General features: G+C 43.7%; 1 protein-coding gene across 4 annotated transcripts; it reads left to right on the top strand.

Moving 5' to 3' along the window:
* Positions 1-861: 861 nt before the first annotated feature.
* Positions 862-16,535, top strand: LOC124007226 (putative bifunctional UDP-N-acetylglucosamine transferase and deubiquitinase ALG13). 4 transcript variants are annotated; one of them, XM_046317635.1, is made up of 24 exons: positions 862-1,158; positions 1,484-1,567; positions 1,669-1,719; positions 1,830-1,876; positions 2,034-2,106; positions 5,942-6,023; positions 6,358-6,526; positions 8,558-8,627; positions 8,743-8,851; positions 9,051-9,115; positions 9,212-9,312; positions 9,862-9,977; positions 10,093-10,315; positions 10,461-10,568; positions 10,750-10,888; positions 10,994-11,138; positions 11,233-11,268; positions 11,520-11,575; positions 11,729-11,806; positions 14,859-15,024; positions 15,109-15,228; positions 15,310-15,350; positions 15,460-15,643; positions 15,797-16,535. In XM_046317635.1, the coding sequence occupies exons 1-24, from the start codon at positions 967-969 to the stop codon at positions 16,060-16,062; spliced, it is 2,721 nt and encodes a 906-aa protein (XP_046173591.1). In that variant the 5' UTR covers positions 862-966; the 3' UTR covers positions 16,063-16,535. The 4 variants fall into 4 exon arrangements, with proteins under 4 accessions (XP_046173591.1, XP_046173590.1, XP_046173589.1 ...); XM_046317634.1 differs by having other exon boundaries at positions 10,461-10,574; XM_046317633.1 differs by having other exon boundaries at positions 10,461-10,574; positions 10,741-10,888.
* The last annotated feature ends 1,435 nt before the right edge of the window (positions 16,536-17,970 follow it).

Here is a 17,970-nt window from a genome sequence, read left to right as displayed (position 1 = left end):
CAGTCAAGTTCTTCCACACCAATCAAGACAAACCATTTCTGTACGGACCTCGCTTTGTGCACAGAGGCATTGTCATGCTGAAACAGGAAAGGTCCTTCCCAAACCGTTGCCACAAAGTTGGAAGCACAAAATCATCTAGAATGTCATTGTATGCTGTAGCATTAAGACTTCCCTTCACTGGAACTATGGGGCCTAGCCTGAACCATGAAAAACAGCCCCAGACCATTATTCCCCCTCCACCAAACGTTATAGTTGGCACTATGTATTGGGGCGGGTAGCGTTCTCTTGGCATCCACCAAACCCAGATTCGTCAGTCAGATTGCCAGATGGCGAAGCGTGATTCATCACACCAGAGAAAGCGTTTCCACTGCTCCAGAGTCAAATGGCGGCAAGCTAGGCTTGTGTGCGGCTGCTCGGCTATGGAATCCCATTTCATGAAGCTCCCAATGAATAGTTATTGTGCTGACATTGCTTCCAGAGGCAGTTTGGAGTGTTGCAACCGAGGACAAACTATTTTTACAGCACTTGGCAGTCCATGTGTGACCTACCACTGCTATGGAGATCGCATGGCTGTGTGCTCGATTGTATAGTCCTGTCAGCAACGGTGTGGTTGAAATAGCCAAATCCATTCATATGAAGGGGTGTCCACATACTTTTGTATATTTGGTGTATATTCGGTTAGATTTTGGCCAGATTTTTTACAAATAATTTCCTCAGAGGTAGGTTTATCATTCATTTCTGGCTGTGGAGTAGCCTTTTCACTGGATAAGGCATGGGAGGCTATAAACAAAATAGATGGGGGTGCAGTATTATGAAAAAACAAGAATATAGTGTAACCAATCAAAGACAAGAATTTTCAATAAAGTTTTCAACGGTTGGCACGAATGACGGTGTTGGCTCTGTAATCAGTGCTCAGTTTTAGCACCTGTTTCCTTATTCCAACTCGAAAGGAAACTTTCGAACTTCATGTTTATCTTCTACGCGGAAAGTTATGAAGCTTTGCATATTTATAGTTTTTTTATTTACAACATCCTTAAAATGCAGAAAGCCTTGAAGAAGTATTTTGTAAACATGGACGAGTATCTAGCCAGCATCGGTCTCTACAGGAAAATGATGGCACGAGACGCGTCCTGTCTATTTCGAGCTGTCTCTGAGCAGGTAGGCTAGAGCAATTTAGCGAAATGTTTTTATACGTCCCATTTGACGTTCAACGTTCAGAATATAATATATTACATTTATCTGACTGAATTCATGGTGTGCGAATAGGAAGTTGTCTTTTTTTCAAAATAAATGGTCGTTTGGGAACTCATGGGTTTATTTAGCCTGCCTGTCTTCGGCTATGGTTCATTTGGCTGACTGAAATTATTGCCGAGGCCAGAGTTAAAATGTGAATTGCACAACACTATGCTCCAAGGCGCAAAAAGGATATTGTCGAATATGAATTACAGGTGCACTATGTAATGATTGATTTCTTTCCTCCAAGATGTATTACTCTCAGAATTACCATCAAAAGATAAGGAAAGACTGTGTCACCTTCATGAGAGAGAACCGATGCAACTTTGAACCTGTAAGTTGACTTCAAAATGTTTAAGTGTAGGGGCGTCCCAAGAATTCCAGATAGCACTGATTGCTTAAAATCTAAGTCTAATGGCATGCTTTATCTCCTAGTTTGTTGAAGGGTCGTTTGAGAAGTATCTGGAACGTCTGGAGGACCCCAAGGTATGTTTATAGAACTACATGTTATAAAAGCACATTGCACAAGCCATGGGTCAGATTCAGACCATATGAAGAAAGGTCATGTACATACTGTTAAATATGTTTTTCCCCAGGAAACCACTGGCCAAGTTGAGATAAAGGCTTTGTCGTCGTTGTACAGGTAAGTGCTGCACAATGTGTTATCAGTTAAACATCACCTGCCACATTGCACAACCTTTGCGTTGGCCGACAGGATATTGTCAAATGTGATATGGAGAATTAGATTTGTGAAATGCAGTTTAATGTAACCTGAAATAAGTTTGTTGGCCGTGTGGCAGGCGGTGCTTCCTTGTATACAGGTATCCTGGGAAGCCACCAACGGAGATAACTGAAGTAGACTACATGGAGAAGGTAAGTGTGGTTATTCACTGCCCAGGCCCTGAAGCATCTTAAATGCCTGACTAATGAAGTAATTACCAGGTTGCTAATTGAACCAGGTGTGTGGATAGGAGGTGATGTGTAATACAGAAGTATGTGGACACCCCTTCAAATTAGTCAAGTTGGCTATTTCAGCCACACCCGTTGCTGACGGGTGAAAAAAGTTGAGCACCCAGCCATGCAATCTCCATAGACAAACATTGGCATTAGAATGATCCGTACTGAAGAGCTCAAGTGACTTTCAACGTGACACTGTCATAGGATGCCACCGTTCCAACAAGTCAGTTTGTCAAATTTCTGCCCAGTCAACTAAGTGCTATTATTGAAGTGGAAACCTCTAGGAGCAACAACCGTTCAGCCACAGTGGTAGTACACAAACTCACAGAACGGGACCGCCGAGTGCTGAAGCACATGGCGTGTAAAAATCGTCTGTCCTCAGGTGCAACGCTCACTAGAGTTCAAAACTGCCTCTGGATGCAACAGCGGCACTGTTTATCGGGAGCTTCATGAAAAGGCTTACCATGGCTGAGCGGGCGGGTACAAGCCTAAGATCACCATGTGCAATGCCAAGCGTCGGCTAGAGTGGTGTAAAGGTCGCCGCCATTAGACTCTGGAACAGTGAAAGCTAGAGGTCGACCGATTAATCGGAATGGACGATTTTAATTAGGGGCGATTTCAAGTTTTCATTAACAATTGTAAATCGGTATTTTTGGACACCAATTTGGCTTTTTTAACTAGGCAAGTCAGTTAAGAACACATTTCTTATTTTCAATGACGGCCTAGGAACAGTTCAGGGGCAGAACGACAGATTTTTACCTTGTCAGCTCGGATTCAATCTTGCAACATTACAGTTAACTAGTCCAAGGCTCTAACCAACTGCCTCTCATTGCATTCTACGAGAAGCCTGCCTGTTACGCGAATGCAGTAAGAAGCCAAGGTAAGTTGCTAGCTAGCATTAAACTTATCTTATAAAAAACAATCAATCATTATCACTAGTTAACTACACATGGTTGATATTACTAGTTTATCTAGCGTGTCCTGCATGGCATATAATCGATGCGGTGGCATTTGCGGAAGGACTGCCGTTGCTTCAACGTGTACCTAACCATAAACATCAATGCCTTTCTTAAAATCAATACACACAAGTATATATTTTTAAAACTGCATATTTAGCTAAAAGAAATCCAGGTTAGCAGGCAATATTAACCAGGTGAAATTGTGTCAGTTCTCTTGCGTTCATTGTACTCAGTCAGGGTATATGCGATAATAATAAACGTTTTGTTTTCGAAATAATAGTTTCCGGATTTGACCGTATTAATGACCAAAGGCTTTTATTTCTGTTTGTTATAATTAAGTCTATGATTTGATAGAGCAGTCTGACTGAGCGGTGGTAGGCACCAGCAGGCTCGTAAGCATTAATTCAAACAGCACTTTCCAGCAGCTCTTTGCTGTGCTTCAAGCATTGCGCTGTTTATGACTTCAAGCCTATCAACTCTCGAGATTAGGCTGGTGTAACCGATGTGAAATGGCTAGCTGGTTAGCGGGGTGCGTGCTAATAGCGTTTAAAACGTCACTCGCTCTGTGACCTGGAGTAGTTTTTCCCCTTCATCTGCAAGGGCTGCGGCTTTTGTGGAGCGATGGGTAACGATGCTTCGAGGCTGGCTGTCGACGTGTTCCTGGTTCAAGCCCAGGTAGCGTCAGAGGGGATGGAAGCTATACTGTTACATTGGCAATACTAAAGTGCCTGTAAGAACATCCAATAGTCAAAGGTATATGGAATACAAATGGTATAGAGTCCTATAAATACTCTATTAATTACAACCTAAAACCTCTTACCTTGGAATATTGATGTCTCATGTTAAAAGGAACCACCATCTTTCATATGTTAGTTCCTTGCTCAGAACTTTAAACTTTAGCTTTTTTACATGGCACATATTGCACTTTTACTTCTCCAACACATTGTTTTTGCATTATTTAAGCCAAATTGAACATGTTTAATTATTTATTTGAGGCTAAATAGATTTTTATTGGTGTGTTAAAATAAATGTTCATTCAGTATTGTTGTAATCATCAATATTACAAATGTAAAAAATCGTCCGATTAATCGTGATCTGCTTTTCTTTTTTTTGTCCTCCAATAATCGGTATCAGCGTTGAAAAAAAACAATCGGTCGACCTCTAGTGGAAACGTGTTTCTCTGGAGTGATGAATCACGCTTTATCTGGCAGTCTGATGGACAAATCTGGGTTTGGCGACGCCAGGAGAACGCTACCTGCCCTAAAGTTTGGAGAAGGATTAATGGTTTGGGGCTGTTTTTTAATGGTTCAGGCTAGGCCCCTTAGTTCCAGTGAAGGGAAAACTTAATGCTACAGCATACGATGTTCTAGACGTTTCTATGCTTCCAACTTTGTGGAAACAGTTTGGGGAAGGCCATTTCCCGTTTCAGCATGACAATGCCCCTGCGCAAAAAAAAGCAAGATCCTTACAGAAATGGTTTGTAGAGATCTGTGTGGAGAACGACTAGCCTGCAAAGACCCCTGACTTCAACCCCATCAATCTTTGAATTGAAACTCCGACTGCGAGCCAGGCCTAATCGCCCAACATCAGTGTCGACTTCACTAATGCTCTTGTGGCTGACTGGAACGAGTCCCCGCAGCAATGTTCCAACATCTAGCGGAAAGCCTTCCCAGAAGAGTGGAGGCTGTTATAGCAGCAACGGGAGGACCATTTTAATGCCCATGATTTTGGAATGAGATGTTTGAGTAGGTGTCCACATGCTTTTTGTAGTGTGCTTTGGTTTGTCCACTAGATGGTGCTGCTCTCATTTGAGAAGACTACAGCCAAAGATGGTTATATACATGAAAATGGGGTTCATTCAGACTGCTTACCATTGGAAGCAACAAAAAAAAGTCAGTTCCAGTCTCGGTAACTTGGTGTGTCTCCCATAGACAGCAACGCAATAGCAGCTGGGTTTGGTCTACTTCGTTCATTGAACCAGGGGGAAAAAAACAGCAAGTCATGCTTAAGTCTCTGTTACCTCTATTTCTCTCTTAGTTCGTTCTCTATTCTGTAGACCATATGTTCCCAAACTTTTTTTTTTGTCCCGTACCTCTTCAAACATTCAACCTCTAGCTGCGTACCCCCTCTAGCACCAGGGTCAGCACACTCTCAAATGTTTTTTTTGCCATCATTGTAAGCCTGCCACACACCAACACACTATACGATACATTTATTAAGCATAAGAATGAGTGTTTGTTACAACACGGCTCGTGGGAAGTGACAGCGCTTAAAATAATCATCAATATATTTAGCTCTATTTAACCATCTTACATAACCTTATTTGTTCATCACAAATTGTGAATAACTCACCACAGGTTAATGAGAAGGGTGTGCTTGAAAGGATGCACATAACTCTGCAATGTTGGAGAGAGTGTCTTAAATAATTTTCCACACAGTCAACCTGTATTTAATTTTCATGCTAGTGAGGGCTGAGAATCCACTCTCACATAGGTACCTGGTTGTAAAAGGGCATTAGTGTTCTAACAGCGTGATTTGCCAAGACAGGATAGTCTGACCGGAGCCCAATTCAGAAATCTGGCAATGGCTTCAATTTTCACAGAACCGCTTGTTGCAATATAAATGGACTGTTTGAAAATGTGAAGTAAAAATACGTTGTTTTATTTATTTGGCGTACCGCCGACGGCAGTTTGGGAATAACTGCTGTAGACAATTTGATTTGTGGGGACTCTTTCCCATTTTGATGAATGGTTAAGAGTAAAAATGCATTACACTTCACACTTCTGTTGTAGATTCTGCTGTGTTGCTCCAACAATGGCCATTATGATGTTGTGTACCCCAGGAACTACCCCATCCACGCAGCTCTGTGTCAAGGTCTGTACTCTCACTCATCAGAATTCAGAAAAATCAGTGGAGGCTGGTGGGAGGAGTTATTGGAAGACTGGGTCATTGTAATGGTATAGATGGAACCGTGTCATACACGTCAAAGATAAGGAAACCACATGTTTGACTCAATTCCATTCTAGCCATTTCAATGAGCCCGTCCTATAGCTCCTTCCATCAGCTCCACAGCAGTGGATAAATCTTCACTCTTTAAGTCCTATAAATTGGCTACTCATTTATTTTAGTTACTCAATATTTTAAATGATCAGTACTTTCATGTGTAGTGAATAGGAAATGTACCACCTTTTTCTCCAACTGGATCCAGCTCTGTTGTATGAGCTGCTGTACACACAAGTCCTTGGTGTCGGCGAGGCAGAGGTGCAAGGAGCCTTGGAAGGGTTCCATGGCGGAGGTCGTCGCTATAGGAACAGCCTGTCGGTGTGCAGTGAGGATGCAGGCTATGACACCCCTGAGGACAGGGGTCAGACTCTGAGGTGAAGTTGATTTCCATAAAGCCCTCTACACTAAACCCAAGTCTTACAGTTGCTAGTTACTTGGGTCATTCCATAAGAGTCCCTTTTGCATCCCTTTGATGTTTTAACTTGTGCACCAATATTGAGTTTTAAAAGCCTGTTTATATTAAGTGCCCTATTAATATAGACCACATGGAAAATTCAATACATACTTTTAACTAAAGACCTGGTAAAGTGCCAAAATTCAACATTTTGACATGTCCTACTGTGTACACTCTGACTTCTAGAAAAATGAACACACTTCATCCCAAAATGGCCACGTTTTTAGCATCATTGTAAATCCCTAGGTATTTTTTTGATTTGACAGTTATTTCTGAAGATTATTATATACATTGAAAAAAATAAAGTTAGGTGTAGATCAGAATCTGGTGCGACCACCATTTGCCTCATGCAGGGTGACATTTCGTTTACGTAGAGTTGATCAGGCTGTTGATTGTGGAGTGTTGCCCCACTCGTTAATGGCTGTGCAAAGTTGCTGGATATTTCCGGGAACTGGAACACACTGTCTTACACGTCAATTGAGAGCATCCCAAACATGCTCAATGTTCGATGAGAATGCAGGCCATGGAGGAGCTGAGACATGTTCTGTAGCTTATGCCTGCCCATACCATAACCCCACCTCCACCATGGGGCACTCTGTTCACAATGACATCAGCAAACCACTCGCCCACATGACGCCGTACACCGTTTTCCATCTGCCTGGTACAGTTGTAACCGGGATTCATCTGTGAAGAGAACACTTCTCCTGTGGCAGTTGCCCACTGAAGTTGTTTAGGACGCTGGAACTGCAGTCAGGTCAAGACCCTGGTGAGGAAGACGAGCATGCAGATGAGTTTCCCTGAGGCAGTTTCTGACAGTTTGTGCAGAAGTTCTTCGGTTGTGCAAACCCACAGTTTAATCAGGTGGCTGGTTTCAGACGATCCCACAGCTTAAGAAGCCGGACACGGAGGTCCTGGGCTGGCGTGGCCACGCGTAGTCTGCGGTTTGTGTGGCTAGTTGGACGTACTGCCAAATTCTCTAAAACAACGTTGGAGGCAGTTCATGGTAGAGAAATGAACTTTAAATTCTCTGGGAACAGCTCTGGTGAACATTCCTGCAGTCAGTGTTGTGTGACAACACTGCAGATTTTAGTGGCCATTTTTATATGGGTCTCCCGAGTGGCGCAGCGTTCTATGGCTCTGCACCTCAGTGTGCATCACAAAAGGTCGTGATTTGGAGTCCCGTAGGGAGATGCACAATTGCATCTCGTTAGGGTTTGGCCGGGGTAGGCCGTCATTGTAAATGAGAATTAGTTAACGGACTTGCCTAAAAGGTTTTTCAAATTATTATAGACCCTTTTCTGTGTTTGAAACCATTGCTGCACGAGGGCGACGCGCAATTTGTGGCAGACCAAGGAGTTCTAATAGAACGGCAGCCAAAAAACATTAAACATATGAGAACCCCAAAAATATTTTGTAATATAACCGGAACTCTACGCTGTTGAATGGAATGGCCATGGCTTTCTTGATGCCGCCAAGAGATGCGTGCGACGTCTGTCGTGTGCTGGAAAAGGGTCTGCACCTGTGTAATGATCGTGCCGCGCAGGTCAGGTGGCTGGATTATCTCGACAAAGGAGAAATGTTCACTAACGGGGATGTAAACCAAATTTGAAAGAAACATGCAGGAAAATTTCTGGTCTTTCTATTTCAATTCTTGAAACATGGGCCCAACACTTTTTACATGTTTTTTTTTTTTAATGCTTTATTCAGTAAAAAAAAAGTGATTCAATTTTAAGGTTAAACTTGTCCCTCCATTTTAAGGTCAACCCGGTTTGTAATACCGTTTCCCGAAAGAAACGTACAACATCTAATAGTCAAATCGTTCAATAATGTTCAAGTATGAGCTGGTTTTAATGTTTAGTACACTCCGTGTGTATTGTAGTCATTGTATGAATTTTGTTTATCAGGTTTTTGTAAAGTACAATTTTTCTACACTCTGTTTACTTTCTTGTAGGGATGATTGGGAGTTCAATGGGCACAGTCGCACAGAGGACAAAGTCCGACCTGGAGCAGAGGAAGCAAAGGTGGCAACGTTTTCTATAGCGTCTATTGTTACCACTGAGTTGTAGTTTATAAAAAAAATTTTTTGACGAAGACTAGATTCTAGGAACACAAATCCAGTTTCTTTCTCTTCCTAAGACTCCAGATGGACCAGCAAAACTCTCTCTCCCGTACAAGGTGCTCAAAGCACTGGATTCTGAGATGTACAGAAATGTCCAGTTTGACGTATGGCATGACAGTCGCAGAGGTATGCCATGTTGCCCCCTTCTGTTGGGGTTTCTTGTGGAACTGCTGAATTAATGAGACATTAGTCATAAACGACAAGATTCACACAGAGCAGACCTTTTATCCGTGGGGATGATATGTTATACCGTACATTCATTTCTTAATGTAGAGCAGTTGTATAATTGGGTGTTCTGGAATGGCATATAATTTCTCTGAAACAGAGATGCAGAAAACTGATTACATGGTGTTTGCTGGAAGACAGTACTTCTTGGGAGACAAGTGTCAGGTACAGTAATCCAATTTATCCACTAAATTAAGATTGTTTTGTGAAGAGAAAAAAAATACTCCAAATGAATAAGGGTAGCCCATGTCTTCCATGCAGGTTCGTCTAGACCCCAAAGGGAAGTATTACAATGCCTTCATTCAGGAGGTGGGCACTCACCCCAGCGCTGTGACAGTGTTCATCGAAGAGCTTGGAGAAAAGTGAGATACCTGTCCCTTTTTTTAAAAACACCCCCAATTGAACTGACTTACACATAGGCACTTCCACACAGTACCCATCAATGTGTGCTTATTTTAGTTTTCTGGCACATTCTTGTATTAGAGCAGTAAGAGGAACTGCCCCTCCCTACCGTCAGGCTTTGCTCCAAATCTACACCCCAACCCGAGTACTCCGTTCTGCCACCTCTGATCTCTTGGTCCTCCCACTCAACCCAGACAGGGCTTCTCTGTCCTGGCACCCCAATTATGGAACCAGCTTCCCCTTGAAGCAGAGTCCTTACTCTGACTGCGGATAGCTACTTTATTGAGGCAAATGTGCTTACTGTATGTGGTTGTCCCACCTAGTTATCTTAAGATGAATGCACTGGAAGTCACTCTGGATAAGAGTCTGCTAGATGACTAAAATGTAAATGTACCATCCCAAATGGTTCAGTCATACAGTATGATAGATGCAGTGGTTCACCATCAAGAAGGTGCTCTTTTCAATATTAGGTTTATGAGACCTCTCTATACCCCACCCACCCCTTTCAGACATCTTGTGTCTCTGACTAACTTCAAGCCTGTGAACCCTGTCCCTGCCTGGAACATCACCCCGAGCCGCAAGGGACCATCATACAGCCGGCCTGAGCAGTATCCTGGAGAGATGGGTCAGTATGCCCTTTAACCATTAGATGGTCTTAGTATGTTTTTATTAACACTGAACATTGTATTGGCCTTGGACCATTGAGGACCTGTACAACGGTTAGCCCTTCTGTATGTTAGATTCAGAGTTGCGTGGCCGGCGGCGTTTCTTTAAGAAACCCAGAGGGAAGGAGATGCTGATGGTGGCTGGCCTGCCTCCCCGCTTTCAATCAGGCCCTGGCGGCCTACCCCCTGGGCGTGCCCCTGGCATGCATGCCCCCATACCACCACCAGAGACAATGCCCTACGAACACTATCGGCCTCATCTTCCACCCAGGCCCCCGCGAGGATATGGCCCACCCAGGTTGGTGTGCTTTTAAATTTGACAGATATCACTCTAAAACACCTTTACGCCACTGCTGTACTTCACCATGACTGAAGGTCATGTTCCTTACCGTTTATTATATTCTGCTGGTATCTATGCTGTTGTCAATCTGGGTTCTGTTCAGAAGTTCAGCCCGTTTCCTGAACAATCATCCCCTCGTTGGGCCGGAGATGACATACTACCCTCACTCAGGAAAACGCTGCTACCACAGCTTCGACAACTACTCATTCAGGTCACGGTAATACGCCTTTTATCGTCTTAGCAATGTCAAGCAGAATGAGCAATTTGAGCTACAGTAACTTTGGATATTACCGGTGGCCCTGCCCATAGAGAATGTAGTCATGGTTCGACATGACGTGGTGTTGTGTCTATAAAAGTACGTACATTCATTTGAGCTCTTGCAGCCGAAGCAGGCGCCAGATCCCTGCTATCAACAAGGAGTGCCAGTTCAGCTACGTCCCCGAGACAGGACAGGAGGCACAGGACATGGAAGGAACAATCACCTTCTATGAGATTGAGGGGGGAGATGAAACTGCCTTCCCTCCCTTGTCGGTAACTATGTAGCCAGTCCAGAAGCCCTCAGGCTACAGACTTTGATAGTTGGGAGCATTAGTATTCAAGTCAACCTGCTGTCTACTTTTGTAACTGTCTCTTTAGGGACAGACTGTAGAAAATCCCATGGTTCCAGCACTCCCTACATTCTGGGTGCAGCAGGGGCCGAGCCCCATCCCCACATCTGGTAAACAGGCCTTGACCTCATCAGAGGAGGACGCTGACGAGAGGAGCAATGGTGACGACCAGGGTAGGCCAGCCTGTCCAGTGACGCAGTCTTGATCACAAAAAATGTATTTGTTTTTGAGTTGGAATGTAAATGGTAAATCCTTGGTGTGTCTCAGGTGAATATTCAGAGGAGTACATCTATACTGGTGAAGGTGAGTGTGTTGACATCACCTGCTTGTGAGGTTTCTGTGAAGTTGATGAAGAGCTGGTAGGACAGTCCTTGGCCACCATTTTATTGTATGCTGTTCTGTAGATGTATTTTCAACAGATTTCCACTAGGTTATTGGGCTATTTCATTTCCCAACTGATTCTGTCATTTGGTAACAGTCAAGGCTCACAATTTGAAGACCCCTTGTACAATATGGATAAAAGTTCACAATTGTCTTTTTAAATCCTCTTGCAGACACAGTGTTCCAGAGCCCATCTGTGTATGCTGCGGCAGAGTCCACTGCCAACCTGGTACTCTCCACTTGCTTTTTTGTTGAAACTTTTAATAACTATAAATGTGGGATGATTAGATGTATTGTATAATTTCCCATTCATGTCAATTTACTTGCTTTTTATTGGGTTTGATTGCATTCCTGTCTCCATTTGTTTTGCCTGCCTTTACAGACCATTGAAGAGGGAGGATCTCGTGCTGGCTCACCACAAGAGGGCATGGCTAGCTATAGCTACACTCAGTCACAGCAGGTACTAGAAGCTTTACAATCCGCTTTACCCAACTCCTCAATTGTCACATTTTGTCAGAAACAAACATCAGGTTTTAAGTTTACTCAAACTGTAGAAGGTTCATTTTCTTTTGACAAAAGTTACTTGTCTGGCTTGACTTTTTATGTGAGTAATCAGACCCGTTGCTATGGGACTCATTTGTGCGGTGCATCCTGTTTCCATTGATCATCCTTGAAATTTTGCTCTAACTTGATTGCAGTCCACCTATTGTAATATCAATTGTTTGGACATGATTTGGAAAGGCACACCTGTCTGTAAGGTCCCACAGTTGACAGTGCATGTCAGCGCAAAAAACCAAGCCATGGGGTCATGGCACAGATGTGAAGGATACCAAAACAATGTCTGCAGAATTGAAGGTCCCCAAGAACAGTGACCTCCATTCTTCAATGGAAGAAGTTTGGAACCACCAAGACTCTTCCAAGAGCTGGCTGCCTGGCCAAACTGAGCAGTTGGGGAGAAGGGCCTTGGTCAGAGAGGTAACCAAGAACTTGATGGTAACTGACGGAGATGGTGGTTCTTCTGAAAGGTTCTCCCATCTCTGCAGCACCCCACCAATCAGGCCTGTATGGTAGAGTGGCCAGACGGAAGCCACTCCTCAGTAAAAGGAGAAACAAGATTTTCTGGTCTGATGAAACCAAAATGGAACTCTTTGGCCTGAATGCCAAGTTTCACATCTGGAGAAACCAAGGGAAAGATGAACGGAGCAAATACAGAGATCCTTGATGAAAACTGCTCCAGAGCACCCAGGACCTCTGACTGGGGTAACGGTTCACCTTCCAACAGGACAACAACAGCATTTGACCTTACAGTCAAATGCTGAATACAACAGGTGTAGTAGACCTTACAGTCAAATGCTGAATACAACAGGTGTAGTAGACCTTGCAGTCAAATGCTAACTTAAAGCCCTTAACCAGAAATGCAGTTAAGAAAATACAAAAAATATATATTTTATTTTTACCTTTAAAAGCAAGGCAAGTCAGTTAAGAACAAATTCTTATTTTCAATGACGGCCTAGGGGGTTAACTGCCTGTTCAGGGGCAGAACGACAGATTTTTTTGTACCTTGTCAGCTCGGGGTTTGAACTTGCAACCTTCTGGTTACTAGTCCAACGCTCTAACCACTAGGCTACCCTGCCGCCCCAGAAACAAACATGTGTGGTTCCCACCGTTAATTTTAAATAAATTAGAATAACAAAGAGCAGCAGTAGATAACAATAGCAGAGCTATATACAGGGGGTACCGGTATAGTCAACGTGCGGGGCACCGGTGTCGAGGTAATATCTAGATGGTTATTAAAGTGACTGCGTAGATCGGGTAGCAGCAGCATAGAAGTGGCTGTATAGCGACGCTCCCTATCCAACCTGACAGAGCTTGAGAGGATCTGCAGAGAAGAATGGGAGAAACTCTCCAAATACAGGTATGCCAAGCTTCTAGCGTCATACCCAAGAAGACTCAAAATGGTAATCGCAGCTACAAGTGCTTCAACAAAGTACTGAGTAAAGGGTCTGAATACATATGTGATATATTTTTATACATTTGCAAAAAATGTCTAAACAGCTTTTGCTTTTTGTCCATTATGGGGTATTATGTGTAGATTGGGGGGGGGGGGACATTTTGAATCCATTTTAGAACAAGGCTGTAATGTAACAAAGTGTGGAAAAAGTCAAGGTGTCTGCTTGCGCGCACACAATACCAGTCAAAAGTTTACACTCATGCCAGGGTTTCTTTAAAATAAAAAAAATTCTACATTGTAGAATAGTCAAGACATCAAAACTATGAAATAACACATGGAATCATGTAACCAAAAAAGTTTTAAACAAATCTAAATATACTTTTTATAGTTGAGTTTTTTTCAAAGTAGCCACCATTTGCCTTGACATCTTTGCCTACTCTCAACCAACTTCATGAGGTAGTCACCTGGAATGCATTTCAATTAACAGGTGTGCCTTAAGTTAATTTGTGGAATTTCTTTCCTTTGTTTGAGGTAATCAGTTGTTGTGACATGGTAGTGGTGGTATACAGAAGAGAGCCCTAATTGATACAAGACCAAGTCATATTATGGCATGAACAGCTCAAATAAACAGAAATTAAGTTCAGTCAATCCAGAAAATGTCAAGAACTTTCAGATTTTCAAATGCAGTCGACAAACCAAGCTCTATGATGACACTGGCTCTCATGAGGACCACCACAGGAAAGGAAGAACCAGAGTTACCTCTGCTGCAGAGGATAACTTAATTCTAGTTAACTGCACCTCAGATTGCAGCCCAAATAAATGCTTCAGAGTTCCAGTAACACACATCTCAACATCAACTGTTCAGAGGAGACTGCGTGAATCAGTTTTGTGAGATGCAGAGTAGGTGAACGGCTGATATCTGCATGTGTGGTTCCCACCGTGAAGCATGGAGGAAGAGGTGTGGGGATGCCTTGCTGTTGACTTTTAAAAAATAAAAATAATTTAGAATTCAAGGCACAGTTAACCAGCATGGCTACCACAGCATTCTGCAGCGGTATGCCATCCCATCTGGTTTGTGCTCCTTACACACATCCAGGCTGTGTAATGGCTATTTGACCAAGAAGTGGAGTGCTGCATCAGATTACCTGGCCTCCACAATCACCCGACCTCAACTCAATTGGACCGCAGAGTGAAGGTAAAGCAGCCAACATCTGCTAAGCATATGTGAGAACTACTTCAAGACTTGAAAGCATTCCAGGTGAATGCCAAGTGTGCAAAGCTGTCAAGGCAAAGGGTGGCTACTTTGAAGAATCTCCCAAAAATATCTATATATATATTGCGATGTGTAAGATTTCACTCTGCCAAACAGTTCGCTTCACACTCTTACCGTGTAGTAGCCGCGGGATCAAAACAGCCAACGTTAACCTCATGCTCTTAGTTGTGGAACTTGACCACCTAGCCTGTTTTACTTTGCATCTACGTCATGTGGCTGACTATTTTTATTTTATTTTTAAAGCACCTTGTTTGTCAATTGTAGTCAGATTTAGTTTTGTTTCCTCAGGTGGTGGTGAAGTCAGCAGTCATGCCTGCACAGGCTTTAAACACAGCCCCAGCAACTATCTTCACCTCTTCCTCTAGCAGCTCTCAGACCCTTCCAGCACCAATTGCTTCACCCTCAAACTATCCTCAAGGGGCTCCCATGCCCCCACACGCAATGGGCAGACAAGGTACCCACTCTAAGGGTGATGGTCAGACCAAAGGAGTTATTAAGCCCTAATACCTAACTGATGCCTATTTTCTCTTGTTTGTAGTTTCATCCATTCAGGTTCCTCCTTCCTCTCCCTGGTTTGTGAATGAGATGGGGGAAGCGGTCAGCACCATACCCCCTCCACCTTACTCCTATGACCCCAACGCCAACGACCTTCCACGAGGTTAGATATGCTTCCCCATGGCACTTCTTATGGTTGACTTTGAAGATGTGACGGTAACTAAATGTTTTTCTCTTTCTGTAGATGGCAAGGTCCTCCAATATTACTTTAATTTAGGAGTCCAAGTAAGTGATTATAGTATGTATGGGTGAACAGTTACTTGGCATGAGACACTAGACATGTCTTTGAATGAAAACAACCTGTACCTTTTGATTTCTATCCATGTTGAAACAGTGGTATCAGCAGAGCTATTGGCATTCCATGGTACAGATGCAGCAGGTGTATCAGCAGCCTAATGCCGAGCAACAGTTCCAGTCCTACTCCGGAGCCCCTCCTCCCTCTGATCACACAGTCCCCCAGTCCTACCCAGAGACTGGGAGAGCAGGGCCTGATGGCCAGGGAGATGTTCTTGCCAATGGTCAGCGTCACCCCTCTGCCTCCAGACCTCATTATGAAATGGCACATCTGCATTGAGCAAGATCTTCAGTGTCACAATCTTACGACCTCAAGTATTACATGAGACTTATTTTCTTACCTTGGTCCTCACCCACCACCTTTTCCTTCCTACCAGGCACCCCCCTGCCCATGGACCCTCCCTCAGCAGGAGCCCCAGCCACAGTGTTCTACCCCTTGCTTCAGGACCAGTGCAGCCAACCCCCCCTCCACACCTACGAGCCTTATGTTCCAATGCTCTCTACCACCTACCATTACCTCACACCCTGGAACTCAGGCCCTGCCCAACCACATGTGCACGCTTCCTACTGCCCCTCCAATCACCCAGTCAACTATGTCACTGCACCCACACACCCAGGGCACTTTATTCCTCCCAGCATGTAACCAAGCACTGGGGGAGGGAGGTGGGCCCCTCTAACTGCCCACATTCACCATATGTCACCCTATGTCATGTATAACGTTTGTTCCACTTTTCTTCTTTTGAAGTTTGCATGTTTTTGAAGTTTGCTAGTCAGTGGCTGTCTGAAATGGCACCCTATTCAAAAGTAGTGCACTATGTTGGGCAGTGGTTCCCATCCTTTTTCAGTTACTGTACTACCAACTGAATTTTGCCCTGAACTACCCCCTACTGCATTTTACCAGTAGGACAATGGTCTCATGAGTCTTCTCAAGTACCCCCAGAGGTACTATTACCCCAGTTTGTGTACCACTGATGTAGGGAATAGGGCGCCCTTGAAAAAGTGGTGCACTATATAGGGAATAGGGGTCCATTTCAGACACCCTCTGATCCAGTGTTTACAGAATGTTTAATACATTATTTTCATGTTTAATTAATAAAACGGTTTTGTTTCCCATAAGTCAAGTTTATCATTTGAGCTGTCCTTTTTAGAGCAGGGCTCTCAACCCTGTTCCTGGAGCACTTCCCTCTAGGTTTTTGTGCCAACTGTAAACTCTGAGATTCCTGGAAGACTGGACAATCAAAATAAGTCTTAATGTTAACATTAATGCTTCCCACAGTTGTCAAGTCGTCTGGATTGCAAATATCTTAATCTTTAATATGATACACTAAATTATCAAACTCGGCAATAGAAAATGACCTCGCTGTCAACATAAGTTTGCTGAAAATAAATGTGTAAATAGTTGTATGAACATAAGATTCAACAACTGAGACAAACTGAACAAGTTCCACAGATGTGACTAACTGGGGGAGGGTCAAAATCAAAAGTAACAGTCAGTATCTGGTGTGGCCAGCAGCTGCATTAAGTACTTCAGTGCATCTCCTCATGAACTACACCAGATTTGTCATTTCTTGCTGTGAGATGTTACCCCACTCTTCCACCAAGGCACCTGAAAGTTCATGGACATTTCTGGGGGGAATGGCCCTAGCCCTCACCCTCTGATCTAACAGGTCACAGACGTGCTCAATGGGATTGAGATCCGGGCTCTTCTCTGGCCATAGCAGAACAATGACATTCCTGTCTTGCAGGATATCACGAACAGAACAAGCAGTATGGCTGGTGGCATTGTCATGCTGGAGGGTCATGTCAGGATGAGCCTGCAGGAAGGGTACCACATGAGGATGTCTTCCCTGTAATGCACAGCGTTGATTGCCTGCAATGACAACAAGCTCAGTCTGATGCTGTGACACACCGCCCCAGACCATGATGGACCCTCCACCTCCAAATCAATCCCACTCCAGAGTACAGGCCTCGGTGTAACACTCATTCTTTTGACGATAAACTCGAATCTAACTTTCGAGACTGGTGAGACAACCACGACTTGTCGGTGAAGAGCACTTTTTGCCAGTCCTGTCTGGTTCGGCAACGGTGGGGTTGTGCCCATAGTCAACGTTGTTGCAGGGTGATGTCTGGTGAGGACCTGCCTTACTACAGGCCTACAAGCCCTCAGTCCAGACTCTCAGCCTGTCCGTCCTGTCTCCCTGTTGTGCGGTCTTAGGCGTCTCACAGTACGGACATTGCAATTTATTACTCTGGCCACATCTGCAGTCCTCATGCTTCCTTCACACCTAAGGCATGTTCACGCAGATGAGCAGGGACCCTGGGTATCTTTCTTTTGATGTTTTTCAGTCAATCGAAGGGCCTCTTTAGTTGTTCTAAGCTTTCATAACGTGACCTTAATTGCCTACCGTCTGTAAGCTGTTAGTGTCTTAATGACCGTTCCACAGTTGCATGTTCATTAATTGTTTATGGTTAATTGAACAAGCATGGGAAACTGTGTTTAAACCATTTATGATATGAAGTCATTTGGGTTTTTACAAATTCTTTGAAAGAC

The sequence above is a fragment of the Oncorhynchus gorbuscha genome, linkage group LG20 (genome assembly GCF_021184085.1).
Source record: "Oncorhynchus gorbuscha isolate QuinsamMale2020 ecotype Even-year linkage group LG20, OgorEven_v1.0, whole genome shotgun sequence".
NCBI lineage: Eukaryota > Metazoa > Chordata > Actinopteri > Salmoniformes > Salmonidae > Oncorhynchus > Oncorhynchus gorbuscha.
Note: the sequence above shows the minus strand (reverse complement) of the source record. Positions and strands in the feature narration are given on the sequence as shown.